General features: G+C 47.7%; 2 protein-coding genes across 3 annotated transcripts in view; one reads left to right on the forward strand and one right to left on the reverse strand.

Annotated features, from left to right (window-relative positions):
• Positions 1 to 12,432, reverse strand: part of IMP4 (IMP U3 small nucleolar ribonucleoprotein 4) — a 124,352-nt gene extending 111,920 nt beyond the window's left edge. Inside the window, exon 1 of the mRNA XM_069647570.1 lies at positions 12,303 to 12,432. Coding sequence (XP_069503671.1) covers positions 12,303 to 12,305 — 3 coding nt within the window. The 5' untranslated portion in view covers positions 12,306 to 12,432. The remainder of the gene's footprint in view (positions 1 to 12,302) is intronic.
• A 45-nt stretch (positions 12,433 to 12,477) lies between these two features.
• The window catches only part of CCDC115 (coiled-coil domain containing 115), a 155,027-nt gene continuing 150,473 nt past the window's right edge, over positions 12,478 to 17,031 (forward strand). Inside the window, exon 1 of one of the 2 annotated variants that reach the window (XM_069647572.1) lies at positions 12,478 to 12,633. The gene's annotated coding sequence lies outside the window, so the exon portion shown is untranslated. Of the gene's footprint in view, positions 12,676 to 17,031 lie in introns of both variants that reach the window. The other variant, XM_069647573.1, reaches the window with a different exon arrangement.

Below are 17,031 nucleotides of genomic sequence, written 5' to 3' on the forward strand. Positions count from 1 at the left end.
TACAAGCAACCAGGGGAGGATGACTACCCACCAAGATTTCTGAATGAATGGCAGCCCACTGAGCTTGTAAGATGGCAACTGCCAAGCCCAAATTAAACCCATCATAGAAGAATTGCATAATGAGTGCTGTGGATGAGGAGAAACACCATATCTCAAAGTTACACCAGTGCCTTGCATATTCCTTTAGAGTGGCTGGGCTTTTATCATTCTGTGTGGAGCAAGCTACTTCCAAGGACAGCCCTCTACTTTGTAGCGTTTCCCTTTAAATATCAAGGCTCTCAAACGCCTTAAACTGGATTCCTGGGAAGGAGAAATATAGGAGTTACTGCAAGGTCTAGAAGTAGAGGGAACCAGCTCCTTCATGGCAAAAATGGGACTACCATGATGACTTCAGTTACTGAGTCCCTGGTCCATTAGGATTTTGGAATCATTGGCAGGGGAAGAACGGGGGAAGCAGGCCCCCAGACAGACAAAGGACATCACATCCACCTTTTAAGCCCTGGGGACAGGAATCTGGAGCAGAGCCATGAGTTTTTTGTTAAGGGGAGCAGGGGATGCACACAGATCTATGGTTGAAGACCCCATTTCCCGGCAAATGCCCATAAATACTTCCTCCCAGTCCACAGAAGGAAAGACCCGACTCAGTTTGTCTGCCATTGAGCGGTCTATTCCCTTGATGTGCACTGCCATCTCCTTCGCCAGGGTCCCCAAGGATTTAGAAAGTAGACCCCCTGCATTTGTTGATATATGGAACAGTAGCAGAGTTGTTTGTCCAGAGGATTGAGAGAAAAAATTTCGAATGCGGCCCCTAAACCCCTGTTTTTATTTTGCAAAACCCACTAATTTTACTATACTAACCACTAAAAAAAAACCATGTACATTAAAAAAAAATGCATTCCAAAATTATTTTTCCGATGCTTTTTTTCTAAACTATTGTATTCGAAACTATGTTTTCAAAACTTTGACGGGACACCCTTTTGATCTCCCAACAAGGCTAGGGAGAACGGGGTCTACAGGGATACTTTGTGTCATAGACTTTTCTTCCCCTGTAACAAGCATACCTTTGCCAGGAACCTGGAGACTTATCCAGTTCATTCCACTCCTTTAAGATTGCTTTCTTAACTTCTTGAAGTAGTGGGAGACCTGGCCTGCCCTTCAGGTATGCTTCAACTGTGGAGGCGGAGCTCTCAGTTCCATTTGTAGTACGAAAGCGAATTCAAGAAATTCCATGAAAATGGGCAACTTGGAGCTTAACTGAAGCTACAGCATACATGTCCAAGTATTTACCAATCTGATCTTCTAGTAATGTGTGGTATTCATCTGAGGAACCGGGAGATGTGAAAAAATAAAATAAGGTGAGATGAGGGCGAGATGGCATGACCCTGTTGATCCCTACACCCGATACCTTCTTACTTGATCGCTTTTAAAAAAATCTCTTAGACCCTTTCTTCAAAAATCCTTTCATGGCTCCTCCTCTTTCAAACCCTGTCAGGGGTATCTATAGGGAGAAAATTGTGCCGGTTTCAGGTGGCACCTCTTTCCGTGCCCTTGCACATCTCACTACACTGTGTCAGCGATGTTCTTCAGGCTGCCACTGTTACTCTGAAAAGAGAACGAGCCAACACCTTTCTTTCTCTCAACCTCAAGTATACGAGGCCAGAGTGGCTGAAAATGCTGCACACAAGTTGCCATATCAGCCGACACGATCAGTGCGTTCCTCTCCCTGCTCGTTACCTTTGTGGGCATCTGAACACCCTTCTACTGCTTCGCGGGGACAGGTGATTGTCATGAAAAGCATTTGTTGCTATGCAGCAGCACATGTACTTCATAACTCAACTGGTGTTTGTCGCTCGGCTGGGATGCCAGGAATACTGTCTATTCGATCAGTGTTGAGGCAGGGAACTCTGAGACGTTAGCCAAAACCCATACAAGGTAAACATGGAGAGTTGGCAAAGCTATTCTCAGGAGAGTGAGTGGGTCCTCAATGTGTCCACACAATTCAATTTAGACAGGAATGTATAAAAAGCAAATATTTATTCTAGTCTTTTTACACACACTCAAAATTGAAAACTAGCAGGTGATATCGCACAACACACATACATACCGTCACCATAGGTTCTTAAAATGCATTCAGAATGGGAGCGTGTGCCTAAAAGTCACAGGAGCAACAATGCTTCTCCCCACAATGTAGTCTCTGTGGGTAAGTTCTAATTTTACTTGCATTGGCGAGTTCAAAAGAAGATATTCAACAAGGATACTAGGTAAGTAAATTGTGTTCTTAGCTTTCAGAAAATACTACTCCGGGAAGAAGACAAAAAAAAAAAAAAGGCAGTGGAATGGAAGATTGGGATACAAAAAGGGACTGGCCCTAAACGTTATCCTATAAGAGCACGGCGGGGACAAATGCTTTGCATCGACTTACCCCACCCTGACTCTGATTTTCCCAGATGACGATGTGTCGACTGGGGCGGAGGGGGTGCGTGGCTGTTTGCTGGATGTTTGATTGACCGCTGTTGGTTCCAGTGAAAGGTGCCCAGAAGCTGCAGGTGCAAGAATTCTTCCGTCAGGCTCAGATGCAACCCTTTAGGACACCTCACAAGACTGGGGAAGGAGACTTCCAGCGACAGCCACCGCACACAGATGGCAGACGTCCTTCCATTTGCTGTTGAAGCTTCTCTAAAACACAATCCCTTCATGCTGTAATGCTGAAAAGCACAGGAAAGGCGACTTGTACCACAAGCTGGCGATCACTACAGTTGTATGTCGGACGAGGTAGCCCACAAGGGAGCTGTTCAGTCCACGAATGTCATGCACTCCTGGAAAGTATGGGACCGGGGGAGGCGCCATTAGCTTGTCCCATCACGCTCTTGCTGTTTCGAATAGAGCGGTCTAGTTTATTTCCAACATGGCCGCCTGCCGGCTTAACTTTCGGCGTCTTGGTGCGTTTCACCTTGGATCTTCCATGCCGAACGCTACTTTCTTTCTTGTCTGTCTGCCAACACTGCTTGTTTCTTCTCAGGTGTTTTTAACTGCTCCCGTCCTGCACTCCTCGCAGAACTCCTTGCTGCCGCAACCTTTCTTTTTCTCTCTACGCAGTGTTCTCGTCACTGCGTCTCTCCTCACTCATTATACTTCCTTCCTCTCTGTGTGCTCTTTTGCGCGAACCTCGGGAGGATATCTTCATCCTCTATTCTTTCTACCTGGAATCTCTCTGGACTCTTGATTCTGCTATTCTCCCTTTCTGTCTTTGTGCCTCATTGCCTTGTATTGTATTGTGTAATTCCTTACGTTTACCCCACAATACCACCAGGGGGAACGCAGCCTTCAGTTCCACTTGCCACAGAACTTCCTGAAGGTATCTATCGCATCACTCCAGTGTCATACCTCACCATTCTGCTACCAGCCGTCCGGACATTCCATCTATAACTGGACTCGCAGAGTTTTTCAGCCAGGAGGCTTTTTCCCTGCTGCTGGGGCTTGCTCCCCAGGAGACCACACTGTTGGGGTTCTTCCAGCCGACAGCGTGGCATCCCGAGGAGAGAGACCTTACCTCCATCAAAAGAAGGACAAGATGGGAAAGGACACACCTAAAATCCACCGGAGGAAGAAGAAGGATCCTGAAGACAGATCCACAGGAGGACCCAGGTGAGGAGGAAGGAAGGGAGGCTTCTTCAGAATCTGACAGCGTGCAACGCCCAGAGCCCATCATTGCATCCCTGGAACAGTACCATGAACTGGTGACAGCCGTTGAAGGATTGACAGCAGAAGTTCTGACCCTTCGCTCTGAGAATGTAGCCTTGAGGCAGCAAATAGCTGGGGTGAGAAGAGATTTACCTTACCTACCTTTGCATTTCGGCAAATACGATGGCAATCCGAAGACCTTAAAAGAGTTCCTGGACGCCTGTCTCATGTACTTCACATTTCGTCCTTGAGCCTATGAATTGGACAGAGTCCGGGTAGGGTTTCTTGCATCCAATTTGGAAGGCAACGCCCTAGTATGGGCTATCCCACTAATAACTAAGGCTGATCTGGTGGTTAATGACTATACATGGTTTACCCAACAGTTCAGATCCCGGTTTGAGAGACCCGAGGTCCAATTTTATACCTACGAAGCGATGTTGGATCTTCGACAGGGCTCTCAAGATGTACAGACTTATGCATCAGCCTTTCAGCACTTAGCAGCAAACTCAGGATGGCTGGACTTGGCCCAGCAAACTCAATTCCGCCGCGGACTGCATGAGGATATCAAAGATGAACTGGCTTGAACGGCTCGACCCCAGTCATTTCAGGAGTTGGTTACGCTCTTGTTGCAGATGGAATTTCGTTTGGGAGAGAGAAGGAAGAACCGACAGGCTCCACTGCCCTTGGTTAATCCACCCTTACAAGGGGAACAGTCCACTACCTCATCTGGCGATGAACCTATGCAGATTGGAGCGGCCAGCGGGCCCTTGACTGCCGAGGAGCGCAAGAGGAGACAAACAGGGCCTATGTATGTATTGTGGCTCTCAAAAACATCTCTTACGGAATTGCCCAGAAGTTCCTCCTCGGTGGCAGGGAAACACTGTACCCAGACCATAAGCAGGGATAGGTCAGGGGTTGTCGCTCTTAGTACCTGTAACACCACCAAATCTCTTGGTATGCAGGAGGTCAATCAGCTCATGGTGCTGAAAGTACAGTTGTCGGCGGCCGCCCAAGAATGGGAAGCATTAGCCATGCTGGACTGCAGAGCTGCTGGTAGCTTTGTCGATATAGATTGGGCAGAAAAGAATAACCTTCCTATCCGTACCAAGGCCAGATCCATACCAGTGGAAGGTGTGGACCGGTCCCCGGTGTCCTCTGGACCCATCTTCATGGAGACCCACCCCATTCGGGTTTCGATCTTTCAACATCAAGAAGAAGTGGTATTCGATCAAGGCAGCCCACTTTTCGGTAATTCTGGGGAGGCCTTGGCTGCGTTGCCACAACCCTATTATAGACTGGTCTGAAAATACTGTGTAATTTGTCTCTGACCACTGCGAAGAAAACTGTCTAAGTCCTCATAGTTTCATCCCACTCAAGAATCCCGACAAAGGACCTTCCTCTTCCAAGGCCTGTTCAGTACCAGTGTATTACCACAAGTGTTTGAAGACAAGGAACATCACCTCCTCCCTCCTCACCGTAACGAGGACTGTGCCATTGAAATGACACCAGGGGCCTCCATCCCCTTTGTAAGATTGTATCCACTGTCCATCCCTGAACGCAAGGCGCTTAAGGAGTACTTGGAAAGCAACCTGAAGCATTTATTTATTTATTTGGATTTTTATAGCGCACATCTGCCCAGGGGCATCGTGGCGCTGAAAGCAATCTTACTTGTTACAGGTGTACATGGAGTATATACAGATACAGTGCAGAGCATTTTGCATATTTACTTACAGTTGTGCTTATTTAAGTACAGTTGTGAGGGTACGGTAGGATTGGGTGGGGTTAATTAAACAGCGTGGTTTTGAGTACTTTACGGAAGGCGTGGTATGAGTTTTCGTTCCTTAACACGGTAGGGAGTGCGTTCCAGTTTTTGGGTGCCAAGTGTTGAAAGCTAGACCCACCGGCTTTGCTTCTTTTGAATGCGAGTACATAGATCTGGTTCGTCAAGTGTGACCTAGTGGGTCTGATGGATAAGTGATTCTTTCAGAAGGATAGGGGGGAGCCTTGGCGGAAAGGCATCTGTGGGTGATGGCCATGGATTTGTATAGTATCCTTTCTTTTATGGGTAACCAGTGGGCTTCTTTCCTGGCTTGAGAGATGTGCTCCCTTTTAGGGATGCTTAGGGCTGCTCTTAGGGCATGGTTTTGTGTGACTTGCATTTTTTTTTAGGTTTTGTGCAGACGTGCCCAGGAAGAGAGCGTTGCAGTAATCCAATTTGGTGCCTACTGTGGCTCTGGCTACGGTCAGGCAGTTTTTTGTGGATAGGAAGGGTTTAACTGCGTTGATTACTTTAGTGGTAAGTGCAGCCGAGGAGGCTATGGCATTGACTTGTCGTGTCATGGAGAGAGTGGAGTCAAGGTATACTCCTAACGTTTTAACTGCAGTGGAGACTGCGATGGTGGAGTTGTCTATGTTAAAGGATTTGTACCGTGGTGGGAGTTTGTTTAGTTTCTCTTTGGTGCCAACTAGTAGGATCTCTGTTTTGTCCCCGTTTAGGCAGAGGCCGTTGGCTGCCATCCAGGCTGTATAGATCTTGGTTAATGCCGCTGCGTCTTGTTCGTAGATCCCTGTGAGAGGGAGCAGGACTTGCGTGTCGTTAGCATAGTTGGTGTAAGCTATGTGACGACGGTCCAGGTCATTGAACAGTGGGAGGGTGAAGATGTATAAGGTGGGGGCAGTGCAGGACCCTTGTGGGACGCCACAGTGGATAGTGGTAGGGGTAGCGCTCGCCGAGTCAGAAAAGACCTTCATGAGTCGACCCTCGAGGAATGATTTGACCCAGGAGATGGCTTCTGGCGAGAAGTGGGCTTCATTTTTGAGTTGCGTGCCTAGAATACTGTGATTGACCAGGTCAAAGTCGGCAGATAGGTCTAGCAAGAGCAGGAGTGCAGGTTTGCCTTTGTCCATGATGTCATTTAGTTGGATTTTGAGATCTAGTAGGGCCGATTCGGTCCCATGTCCCGGGCGGAAACCAGATTGCCTTTTTCCTAATATGCGATTTTCTTCTAGGTATTGCTGTATTTGTGTGTACGCAACTTTGTCAAGGATCTTAAGCAGGAAGGGAACGGTTGTGATGGGTCTATAGTTATTGGCTTTTTCAGGATCTAGAGTGGGTTTTTTGAGAAGAGGGCGCACCCAGGCTTCCTTTAGGCTGGTCAGGACCGAGTTTGTGTTGAAGGATGCATTGATGAAGGTTTTAAGAAATGGGGCTAGTGTTTCTATGCAGTCTTTAACTAGTTTAGCGGGCCAGGCGTCGCCTTTGCAATTAGAGCATGGTCTCATGAGAGAATCCAAATCCCCAGCAGGAGCATCACTCTTTTTTATCCCTAAGAAAGGAACACATTAACTCCGGCCGTGCATTGACCACCGTAGTTTAAACCAGTTTACCATCAAGGACCGATATCCAATGCCCCTAACCAAGGAGATTGTGGAAGCCATACAGGGGGCCTCAATCTTCACCAAGTTGGACCTTAATGGAGCCTACCATTTGTTGGGGATAAGACCAGGTGACCAACGGAAGACAGCATTCAGAACTCCCCTAGGTCATTATGACTACACTGATGACATTTGGGCTGGTCAATGCCCCCGCAGTGTTCCAGAGGTTCATGGTTCATTGTTCACAGATTTATTTGTTAATGTTGTGGTTTATCTGGACGACTTATTGGTTTACTCTTCATCTTCTACAGAACATCGCAAACACGTGCAGGAAGTCCTGTCCCGTCTGTAACATAACCATCTCTTCGCCATGCCCGAAAAGTGTTTATTTGAAGTGTCCTCAGTCTCATATTTGGGGTTCATCCTTTCCGCAAAGGGCATTCAGAATGATCCGGGCAAGATCCAAGCTATAATACAGTGGCCTACCCCTAAGGCCGTAAAGGACATTCAACGTTTCTTAGGACTGGCAAACGTTTATCAGCGGTTCATTGCAGATTTCTCAGACAAGATATTACCTCTTACCTCACGTCTGAAGAAGGGAGTGCCCTTTACTTGGGGACAGGAGGTCGATCAAGCGTTCAGACTTCTCAAACAAGCATTCACAACCGCACCCATCTTAAGGCAGTCAGGCCAAGGTCTACCTTTTGTGGTTGAAGCAGGATGTGTCAGGAGGAGCAGTTGGGGCAGCACTTCTACAAGAAGGAGAGGATGGGATGGAACACCCAGTGGCTTATTCACGAACCCTCACCGCAAGTGAACGGAACTATTTAATAATTGAAAAAGAACTGCTTGCCATACGCCAAGCCTGTGAAGAGTGGCGTCATCTTCTGCAAGGAGTGGTACATTGCTTTGTAGTTAGAACCGATCACAGAAATGCATGCATACTCCAGCAGATGGAGTGTCGGAACGCTCGACACGCTCGCTGGGTGTATTATTTTTCCCAATTCGATTTCATCATTACATATATTCCTGGGAAGGACAACGCCCCAGCGGATGCCCTATCCCGCAGTATCTGGGAAACTTCGGATTTCCTTCACAAAGGTGAACTCTTTCTGGCAGGCAAGGAGATCATTGCAGTGGTCAAGGTTTTCCTACAGGATGTCTGCACGGGGGTTCAAAAAGAAGCCCTACCCAACGCCCAGTGGGGTACAACAAGAAGCCCTACCCAACGCCCAGCGATACCCTGTGATCGAGAAGGAAGGCCTCTACTTTAAGGAGCATGCTCTGTGTCTATCCACCAAGAACCTACAAGACCAGGCAATTGCCTGGCGTCATGATCTGCCCACCGCAGGACATAAGGGTCAGAAGGCGACCACAGAACTTCTTTCGCTGTACTTCTGGTGGCCAACCTTACGGAAGGACACTGCGGTCTATGTCTCTACTTACCCCACGTGCGCTTTAGGAAAACACACGTCTCCCAGACCGGTAGGTTTATTACAGCAAGAGGCCATCCCATCTAGATCATGGACACACATCTCCACTGATGTTATTGTGGACCTCCCAAAGTCAGACGGATACACTGCCACCATGGCGATAGTGGATACTCTTTCCAAACTTGCTCACTTCTCTCCTTCGTCCCGTCTGCCATCTGCTCCTCAGACTGCCTCAGTGTTTCTGAGAGACATCATCCGTTTGCATGGTCTTCCTAATACCATAGTGTCTGATCGTGGCACCCTCCTCCTTCTGGGCCTCACTATGCCAGCAGATGGGTATTCAGCAAGCTCTCTCTTCTGGGTACCACCCCCAGAGCAATGGGCAAACGGAGAGGCTGAATGCTACAGTAGAGCAATATCTACAATGTTTTTGTCATAAATAGGATGAGTGGAGTAGGTTTCTTCATATGGCTGAATTTACGTATAATAACTCCTCCCATACAGCTATTGGAATGAGTCCCTTTCTTCCATACAGCCATAGGAATGAGACCCTTTCTATGCACTCATGGATACCATCCTTGTCACTTTCCACTTAACATGCCGACACCATCCAAACTACCATTCATAGAACACTTGGTGGAAACCATTAAGGAGACCCACAAACAGGCTATGAAGACTCTTGAGGAAAGCAGGAAAGGATACAAGAAGAGGACAGATGAGGGGAAGACTGCCTAACCCTTCTTGGTCTGAAGGAGCGCTAGTTTGGTTGTCCACAAGGTTTCTACACAGATGGATAAGGAATCGGTAGTTCTCTCCCAGATACATTGGTCCTTACCCTATACAAGCCAGGATCAATCCTGTGGCATTCCGTCTCTGGCTTCCATCAAGTATGAAAAGGATACACCCTGTGTTTCATTCTTCTCTGTTGAAGGCATACAAACACGATCCCTTTCACAGAAAGATACTGAGGCCGGCAGTCTCAGATCTATGTAGAAAAATATGAAGTGTCCTATCTGGTTGACTCCCGGTAATGGAAAGGAGTATTGCAATAGTTGGTGCATTGGAAGGGGTTTTCTGAGGCAGAACGCACTTGAGAGCCAAGAAAGAACATTGACGCTCCCTTGCCAGAAGTTTCATAGGCTGCACCCAGGAAGGCCAGGGGCCCCGCCGAGAAAGAGGGGGTATACTGTCATGCCCTCCTGGAAAGTATGGGACCGATGGAGGCACCATTAGCTTGTTCCATCACGCTCTTGCCGTTTCAAATAGAGCGGTCTAGTCTATTTCCAACATGGCCGCCTGCCGGCTTAACTAGTCTCTGATCCGGCATCTCGGTGTGTTGCACCTTGGATCTTCTGTGCCGAATGCTGGTTACTTTCTTGTCTGTCCGCCAACACTCTGCACTCCTCGCGGAGCTCCTTGCTGCCGCGACCTTCCTTTCTCTCTCTTTGCAGTGTTCTTATCTGCACGTCTGTCCTCATTCGTTCCTTCCTCTCTGTGTGCTCTTTTGCACAACACTCTTTCCCGAACCTCGGGAGGATATTTTCATCCCCTATTCTTTCTACCCGGAATCTCTCTTTCTGTCTTTGTGCCTCATTGTCTTGTATTGTGGAATTCCTTACGTTTCCTCCACAATACCACAGGGGGAAACGCAGCCTTCAGTTCTGTTTGCTTCGGAACTTCCAGAAGGTATCTATCGCATCACTCCAGTGTCATACCTCACCGTTCTGCTACCAGCCGTCCGGACATTCCATTCAATCGATTACTGGACTCGCAGGGATTTTCAGCCAGGAGGCTTTTCCCTGTTGCTAGGGCTTGACCATGCTGTTGGGGTTCTTCCAGCAGACAGCATGGCATCCCGAGGAGAGAGACCTCACCTCCGTCAAAAGTAGAAGGACAAGAAAGGAAAGGAAAGGACACAGCTAAAATCCGCCGGAGGAAGAAGAAGGATCCTCAAGACAGCGCTACAGACGACCCAGGTGAGGAGGAAGGGAGGCTTCTTCAGAATCTGACACCAGGTGGTCCAGGGGTCGAAGGCACGGTACGGGTGGGTCCTCAAGAAGGCATTGAGAAAAACTCAGGCCAGGTTAAAAAACAAAGCAAAAAGATTGGGGTCCATAGAAACTATTGAGGCAAAGTTGCCAAAAGAGAAATAATTGCCAACCATCAGCCAGTTTAAACCTGCCTGCCCTCGCTCAGCAGGTACGCTGTGATTCTATCCAGAGCTAGAATCTACCTTTCTCAGCAGGGGAGCTCCCAGAGCAGTCACAGGAACATTGCCCCTCCAATAAGGGATTCATACAGCATACTGCCACAGAAGCAGGACATTTTTTTTAACCATCTGTCAGGCGGTTAGCAAGACTTGACATGCTCCTAAAAGAGGAGGCGTAAACAAAAGCCTGCCTGCATTCTGCTGCTAACAGCACCCTGCTTCCTCGCTCCGGCATCTCCTCACCCTGCCTGCCAGCATTTTGGGATCATTGCGCTTTGTAGGGTAAGCCTGTAAATTTAGGGCGCGCATCAAACACGCTGTGCGAATTGGACATCTTGATTGCAAAATCACTCTTTCCATCGTATGCCGCTTGAATGTGTGCATTTGTTTCCAATCTCCTGATTTGAACCCACTACCTGGGTTTTCCATTTTGCTTTTCTTAGCATTATTGTGGTGCCTCACTGGTCCTGGCCTATCTCAAAGGAAGGAATTGCCTGGCTTGGCCCAACTCCCCCTCCCATTGGTTGCATTGGTCTAGAAATGCCAATCAGAGCAACCAGGAGGCGGGGCCAGCCCAGAGTATCCAAGGCCCACAATGAAAGCCCCCTTCTGCTCCCTGGACGCTCCAAGGCAAGATGCTGTCCCCTTTGCCCTATGCTTGATTGTGCCCATCTATTTGCATCTCTGTGTAGTAGTCGCCCTGCAACATGGGGTGAGGCTCCATAATTATGCTCACCTTTAACTTTCTTTGCACTTTGCTTGTGATGCAATTACCTCTGTATGTTTGATGTAATTACTTCCTGTGCTTTCTTTTCTGAAACCAGAAGCACTGTAACTAATCTTTAAAGCGGCTAGATACCTCTGGGTTTTGTGCGCTATACAAATAAATAAAATAAAAAAGAAAAAGAATAGAAATAGAGAAATGGTTCCTGTGGAGCGGTAATGGTACCTCACAAGCACCGGGTCGATGAAAGGGGACGTGGAGGTAATGGATGAACGAGGTATTATATACCTCGTAGGAAGGGTGGAGTAATTACTATTGGAAAAGGGATCCTGTGAGTGGAGGCAGAGCCTCGAAAGTATTGGGACAAGGAAGAGCAGGACATGCAGAATGTGAATTACCAGTTAGTTATCTAGGCATATAAAAGCAGACTTCTTACGTTTCGGTGACCAGGTGGGGGAATACCATCCAGACACGTTTGCTGCTTGAAATTCTAGTTCACATGGTAACGAAAAAACGAAACGTCTCAGAAACCAAAGGGGGGCGGGGGACAATACTGGGTAGCCTGCTCACGCATAGCCACAGAAACTTAAGGGCTCAGCAAACGAAAGCGCAGCTCAATATAAACACCAAGGTCATGAAATATTAACTTGATTTAAACCTTTAATCTGTTTTATCAATAGACTGGTGAAATATATTCTTCTTTACACAAATTTATCTTTGAGAGTCCCTCAATCCTATGTGTGTCTTGCCACACGCTTCTTCGGCGAATATAGATTTAACACGTCCACATCCTTGTTTCTGAATCCTCCAAGAACAACGAGAAAAATGCTCAAAAAACCCTCTATCACATGCCCAAACAACTGAACATATTGGAACTCACCATGGTGGAGTTTTACTTCGACTCACGTGTCGGAAAGTGGGCATAACCTGCTGTAGTAAATTAGCAACAAATTCCAACTAGAGGAAGGGATGTAGCAACGTGTACTGGTCACGTGCCTTACACGTTACGTTCCATACTGCAGGACCTACATTGAACTGATCGTAAACTGTAAGCTACGTTCCTAGGTCCGTTCCTCTAATAGGAAATAGTCGATAGTACTACACCATCTCGAGAGCTAGCTAGCGATTACATTACTTACCATCAATTAACACATTCAGCTAATGCTGAGGGAAATTAAACAAGCAAAGTTTCTGTGTGCAAGACATTGAAGGTGAGTTTCGGAAGCGCGTTGAAAAGAGGCAAAGAGAATCCGGTGAGAAACAGAGAGCGCTTAAACAACATCTGTCTGTTTTACGTATTGTAGCTAACAGTAGGTCCATCTTCCTCGTCCCAGTACTTATTTTTGACACGCCTGGCCGGGTGGGATCGGTGGCGACCTCCTATCTAAAATGAGGTGCTGCGTTTTCTCAGGTCTTGTAACACAATGTTTCAGACGCCTGTGTGCGCATAGTGGTCCGCAAAGGGCTGTCCCTCGAGTTCTGTTGCCCTCCAGATTCCGGTCTCAGACTCACTCCAAAGGCGCAGGCATCATCGAGGAAGTCGGGTCCCCAGCAGGGCAAGGCATTTTATCGCTTCTGGAAAAAAAAATTCGATCCAGTCACTACCTCTGCTGGAAAAGGGACAGGGGATTTACTCCATTATGTTTTTTGTCAGGAAGTCTCCCTGACACTTTTAACCCATTATCAACCTACAGGGGGTAAATCACTTACCAAGAGGAAGTTCAGAATGGAGATCCTCCAGTCCATCACCCTGCTACTCTCCCATGGGATTCTCTATGAGCAGTGGACTTGAAATATGCTTACCTGCAGATTCCCATCGGGAGAATGGATTTGCATTTCCTGCAGTTTGCCTCCTCCTATGAGGGACACTTATAGTTGTGTGTTCTTCCCTTCAGATTGACTTGTGCTCCAAACTCCTTGCTCCTCTGGTGGGGACCCTTCATGGTCAAGGAGTCAGACCTTACCTCGATGACTGGTTAATCAATGCTCCATCCAGGGAAGTAGGTGTGAGGAATTTGACTTTCGTCTGCCTGACCCTAGTGACGTTTGGGTGATGACTGAACTTGAACAAGTCACCTGATTACCTGCTCTCACTTGGAGTTTATAGGGGCAGAGTTCAATACTCGCCTGAGCTGTGTATGTCTGCCTTTACACAGAGCACTCAAGCTCCAGGACCAATTGTGACTTCTACGGTCAGGTCATCAGAAGCAACCCGGTCTTTGCTCCAGAATCAAGGCAATATGGCAGCAGACATTTTCATCCTCCCCTGGACCAGGCTCATCTTCAGCCGCTGGTGGTGCACGTTCTGAATTCATGGGATCCAGCCCCTAACCAGGATTTGGCTCATCCAATTGCATGGAAAAAGACCATTATCTGGGATCTGCAGTGGTGGCTGGTCCTTCCCAATCTACCAAAGGGTTTCTCTCTGCTTTAACCCTCCCCTTGTATTCTTACGACCGCGCCAGAGGTTGGGGGGGGGACTCTAAATGGAGCCTCTGCCTAGGGGGTGTTAGGACTGATTTTCTAAACTCTGGCCTGGAGGACAGATGCATAGATGGACAACCTATATTATGACGAGGGCAACTCTCGGAGCTGTAACCAAATCATTTTACGGTAGCAGTGATGAGAGGTCTAGGCTAAGTCTCAAGAGGTTGTGAGCTTGTAAAGGGCCCACAATGAGTACAAACAATGGGAATCACTAATTACACTTAGTATGTATACAAATACAGTTACTTATTAATGGCCAGATATCACTATGAAAAATGACTACTAACAGGTAGAAGTATCACACACCACTAATAATAGATTACATATATACAGCCACAAAAGTAGGGCCTAACACAAATCAAACTCCTGTAAAAGAAGTATTAGTTTTATGTACTACAGGTCCACAGAGAATTAACCCTAACTTCAAAAGTCCTTCCCAGGCACTCTTAGGACCTACACGCCTCTGCAGCACAGGTGTCTCAGATCCAGCCTCGACAATGGAGTGTCTTCTTTTCTTCCGCTTCTCTCGGCTTGCTTTTGCACACAGCCTTGTGTGGATGCACAACTTCAGCTCTGCATTTGCAGCAATTAGGCACACCTGGAAAGACTGCTAGTTTCTCCAAGTCTCTTCCTTTGCAGCCACTGCCAAACAGGGTTTGTGAGCACAGGACCAACTCGAGACCTGCAGGTGAAATCTGCTCTTCTCTTTTCCCGGCTTCCCTTCTGTGATCACACTTGCTATTGAAGTGACAGCCTCGTGCTCTGCTTCTTCTTATGTTACTGCTGCCAACCTTCCAGCTTCTTTCTACTGCTGCAGCCTTTTATGCCTCTCAGGTGGGGCAATTGGCTTCAGGTGCAGCCCCTTAGAGTTAGTTGCCTGACCCTGCGAAAAAGCTGTTAGGCCCGCCTGCCTGTCCTTCACCTCTACATGGCTCTTCAATTTGGTTTTCTACAACTAGATTGCCAAAAAGCAATCAGATGGGCAGGGTTACGGGGGAAAGTTAAAAAGGGGTTCCTCCCAGTCTTCCTGGTCTGATTCCTTCTCCTTCAGTGTACGACCCCCAGGGTCGGGATCAGGGAGCGCCTGCCTTTCCCTGGCCACATAAGAGTCCCAGACCAAGCTCCTGGGGGGGAATCCCGTTGGCTTCTCCACAGGTCTCTGGAAGAAGATCCAACAATTTGCTTCCTAGATGGAGGTCGGCGGTCCAGATTTATCTGGACAGGACAGCCTCCTTCGGGAAAGGTGACTCTTCTAGTGACTGATGCAAACCATAAATCACTGGTTGCTACGATCAGCTGCTGGGCTTAGCTGACTATTTTGTTGTGTTCCAAACTATCTGGGAGCTGCCCCCTGCCGAGGGGATTCTGGGTAGTTCCAACCAGGGAGTGGCCACTTCCTGTGCTTCCTTCCAGGGCATCTCCATTGGTGACATTACCCCGGAAACCTCATGGGTTTCTGCCTCCACGTTTGTGCGATACTTCCGTCTGGCAGTGCCGGGGGAGAGCTCTGCATTTGGTAGGGCAGTACTTAAAGTGCACCATTTACTGTGATGTGTGGTTTGCTTAAAACATTTTAATTGGTGTGCAGTATGTTACCTCATATGTCAGAGGTTTTTGTAAAGTTGACCAGGCCCTGCTTGCTATGTCCTCATTCGTATAGGACTGGGATGAGGAAGAAGGACAAGGGGGTAATGGCCTAATTACTTCCCATTAATCCTCATTGCCCCGAGTCCTACTCTTCGTCGTCCCAGTCTGGCTTCCTGACCCACCCCCCTGCCTTGGGTGGGCCTGGTTATTGGATGGGGTATATGACAGGACGTGTAGTGGGTGGCGGCTGCCCTTACCGCCTATTGGATGCAAGTGGCTTTGTGCCATTTCTTGCTTAGGTTTGCATGGTATCAAACCTGTCATTGAGGTGGGATCACCTAATTTGATTAGGACTTAGTAATTAAGCCATTTGTGATGGAGCGCGGGACTGCAAGCGAATACTGCTCCACGGCCCTCTTGGTGCTGAGTATCAGAGACTGCAGGGACCTGCTGCTGCCAGAACCTGTTGTGTGCTTTGTATGCAGGTTTATCAGAGTTGTGCTGCTGCAAAGTCTTCCAGCCAAATACAGCTCTCACAATCCTAGTAGCTCTCTTCCCCTCAGCTCACACCAACATTTTTTCTCTCATAATGGAAGCCATTCCAGGGGCAAACTTGTGGGCAGAACTGCTACGTCTCCAACTCTTGCTCTTCAAGGTCCACCTCCTGCTGGCCTCCCACTTTGCACCAACTTGTTTTCTGAACCTGCCAGTTGTTTACAGTACACATTGCTTTCAAAATAGCAAAAGGGCATGCAATTCATCACCAGACAGCGTAGCAGAATAATTATTAGCTCTAGGAGAAGCTATTTCCTCCCTGTCAATTTCATTCGCGGACAAAGCAGCAAACATCCCAGTGTTCAAGTACCATGACAATGGCACTCAACCTTCCTAGAAAGTACTAAGCAATGCTAGTGGTCGAGTGGATTTCACAGGGCCGGGCGACCACTCTTCTCCCATTCTATATTGGACACTCACTTTCTGTCCTGCGAGTGCACAGGGGTTGTCGGTGTTCTTTTGTATTTGTAAGCAAGCACCAGATAACATCATCAGGGTACTTGGGGATTCCAGACCTTGCTATACTTGCAGCTTTGCATTGACCTTTGCCTGTAAAGGAGGCAGGGGATTTTTGCTATTTCAGAAAGAAGCATTCCAGCCCAAATCATGTTGACTCGGCAGTCTGAGCAGGACATTATGGCTTTTTGATATGGAATCTGATGTTGGTACTAATGGTACATGAGATTCTGAGACAACAGGCGTCTACCCCAGGCTATGAGACCCCCCCCCCACGTAGACTCCAATTAACTGATCTGTTGGACGCTGACAGAAGTCTTGAGGTACCAAGAGGCTGCCGGCTATCATGCATGCTAGGAGGAATGTCACTTGTGTATTGAATTCCCAGAGAAACCTCAAGTGGTGAGAGGCAAACGGATGCAACTAACAGTTTTCAGACATGCTACAGAATGTAAAGGACTGTTTAAAATTCCCTCCACCAAATGTGACCCTGGAGGAAAAAGTGTTTTTTGACAATTTCTACG

This window comes from Ambystoma mexicanum, chromosome 2q, assembly GCF_040938575.1.
Source record: "Ambystoma mexicanum isolate Mex_15411 chromosome 2q, UKY_AmexF1_1, whole genome shotgun sequence".
Lineage (NCBI taxonomy): Eukaryota > Metazoa > Chordata > Amphibia > Caudata > Ambystomatidae > Ambystoma > Ambystoma mexicanum.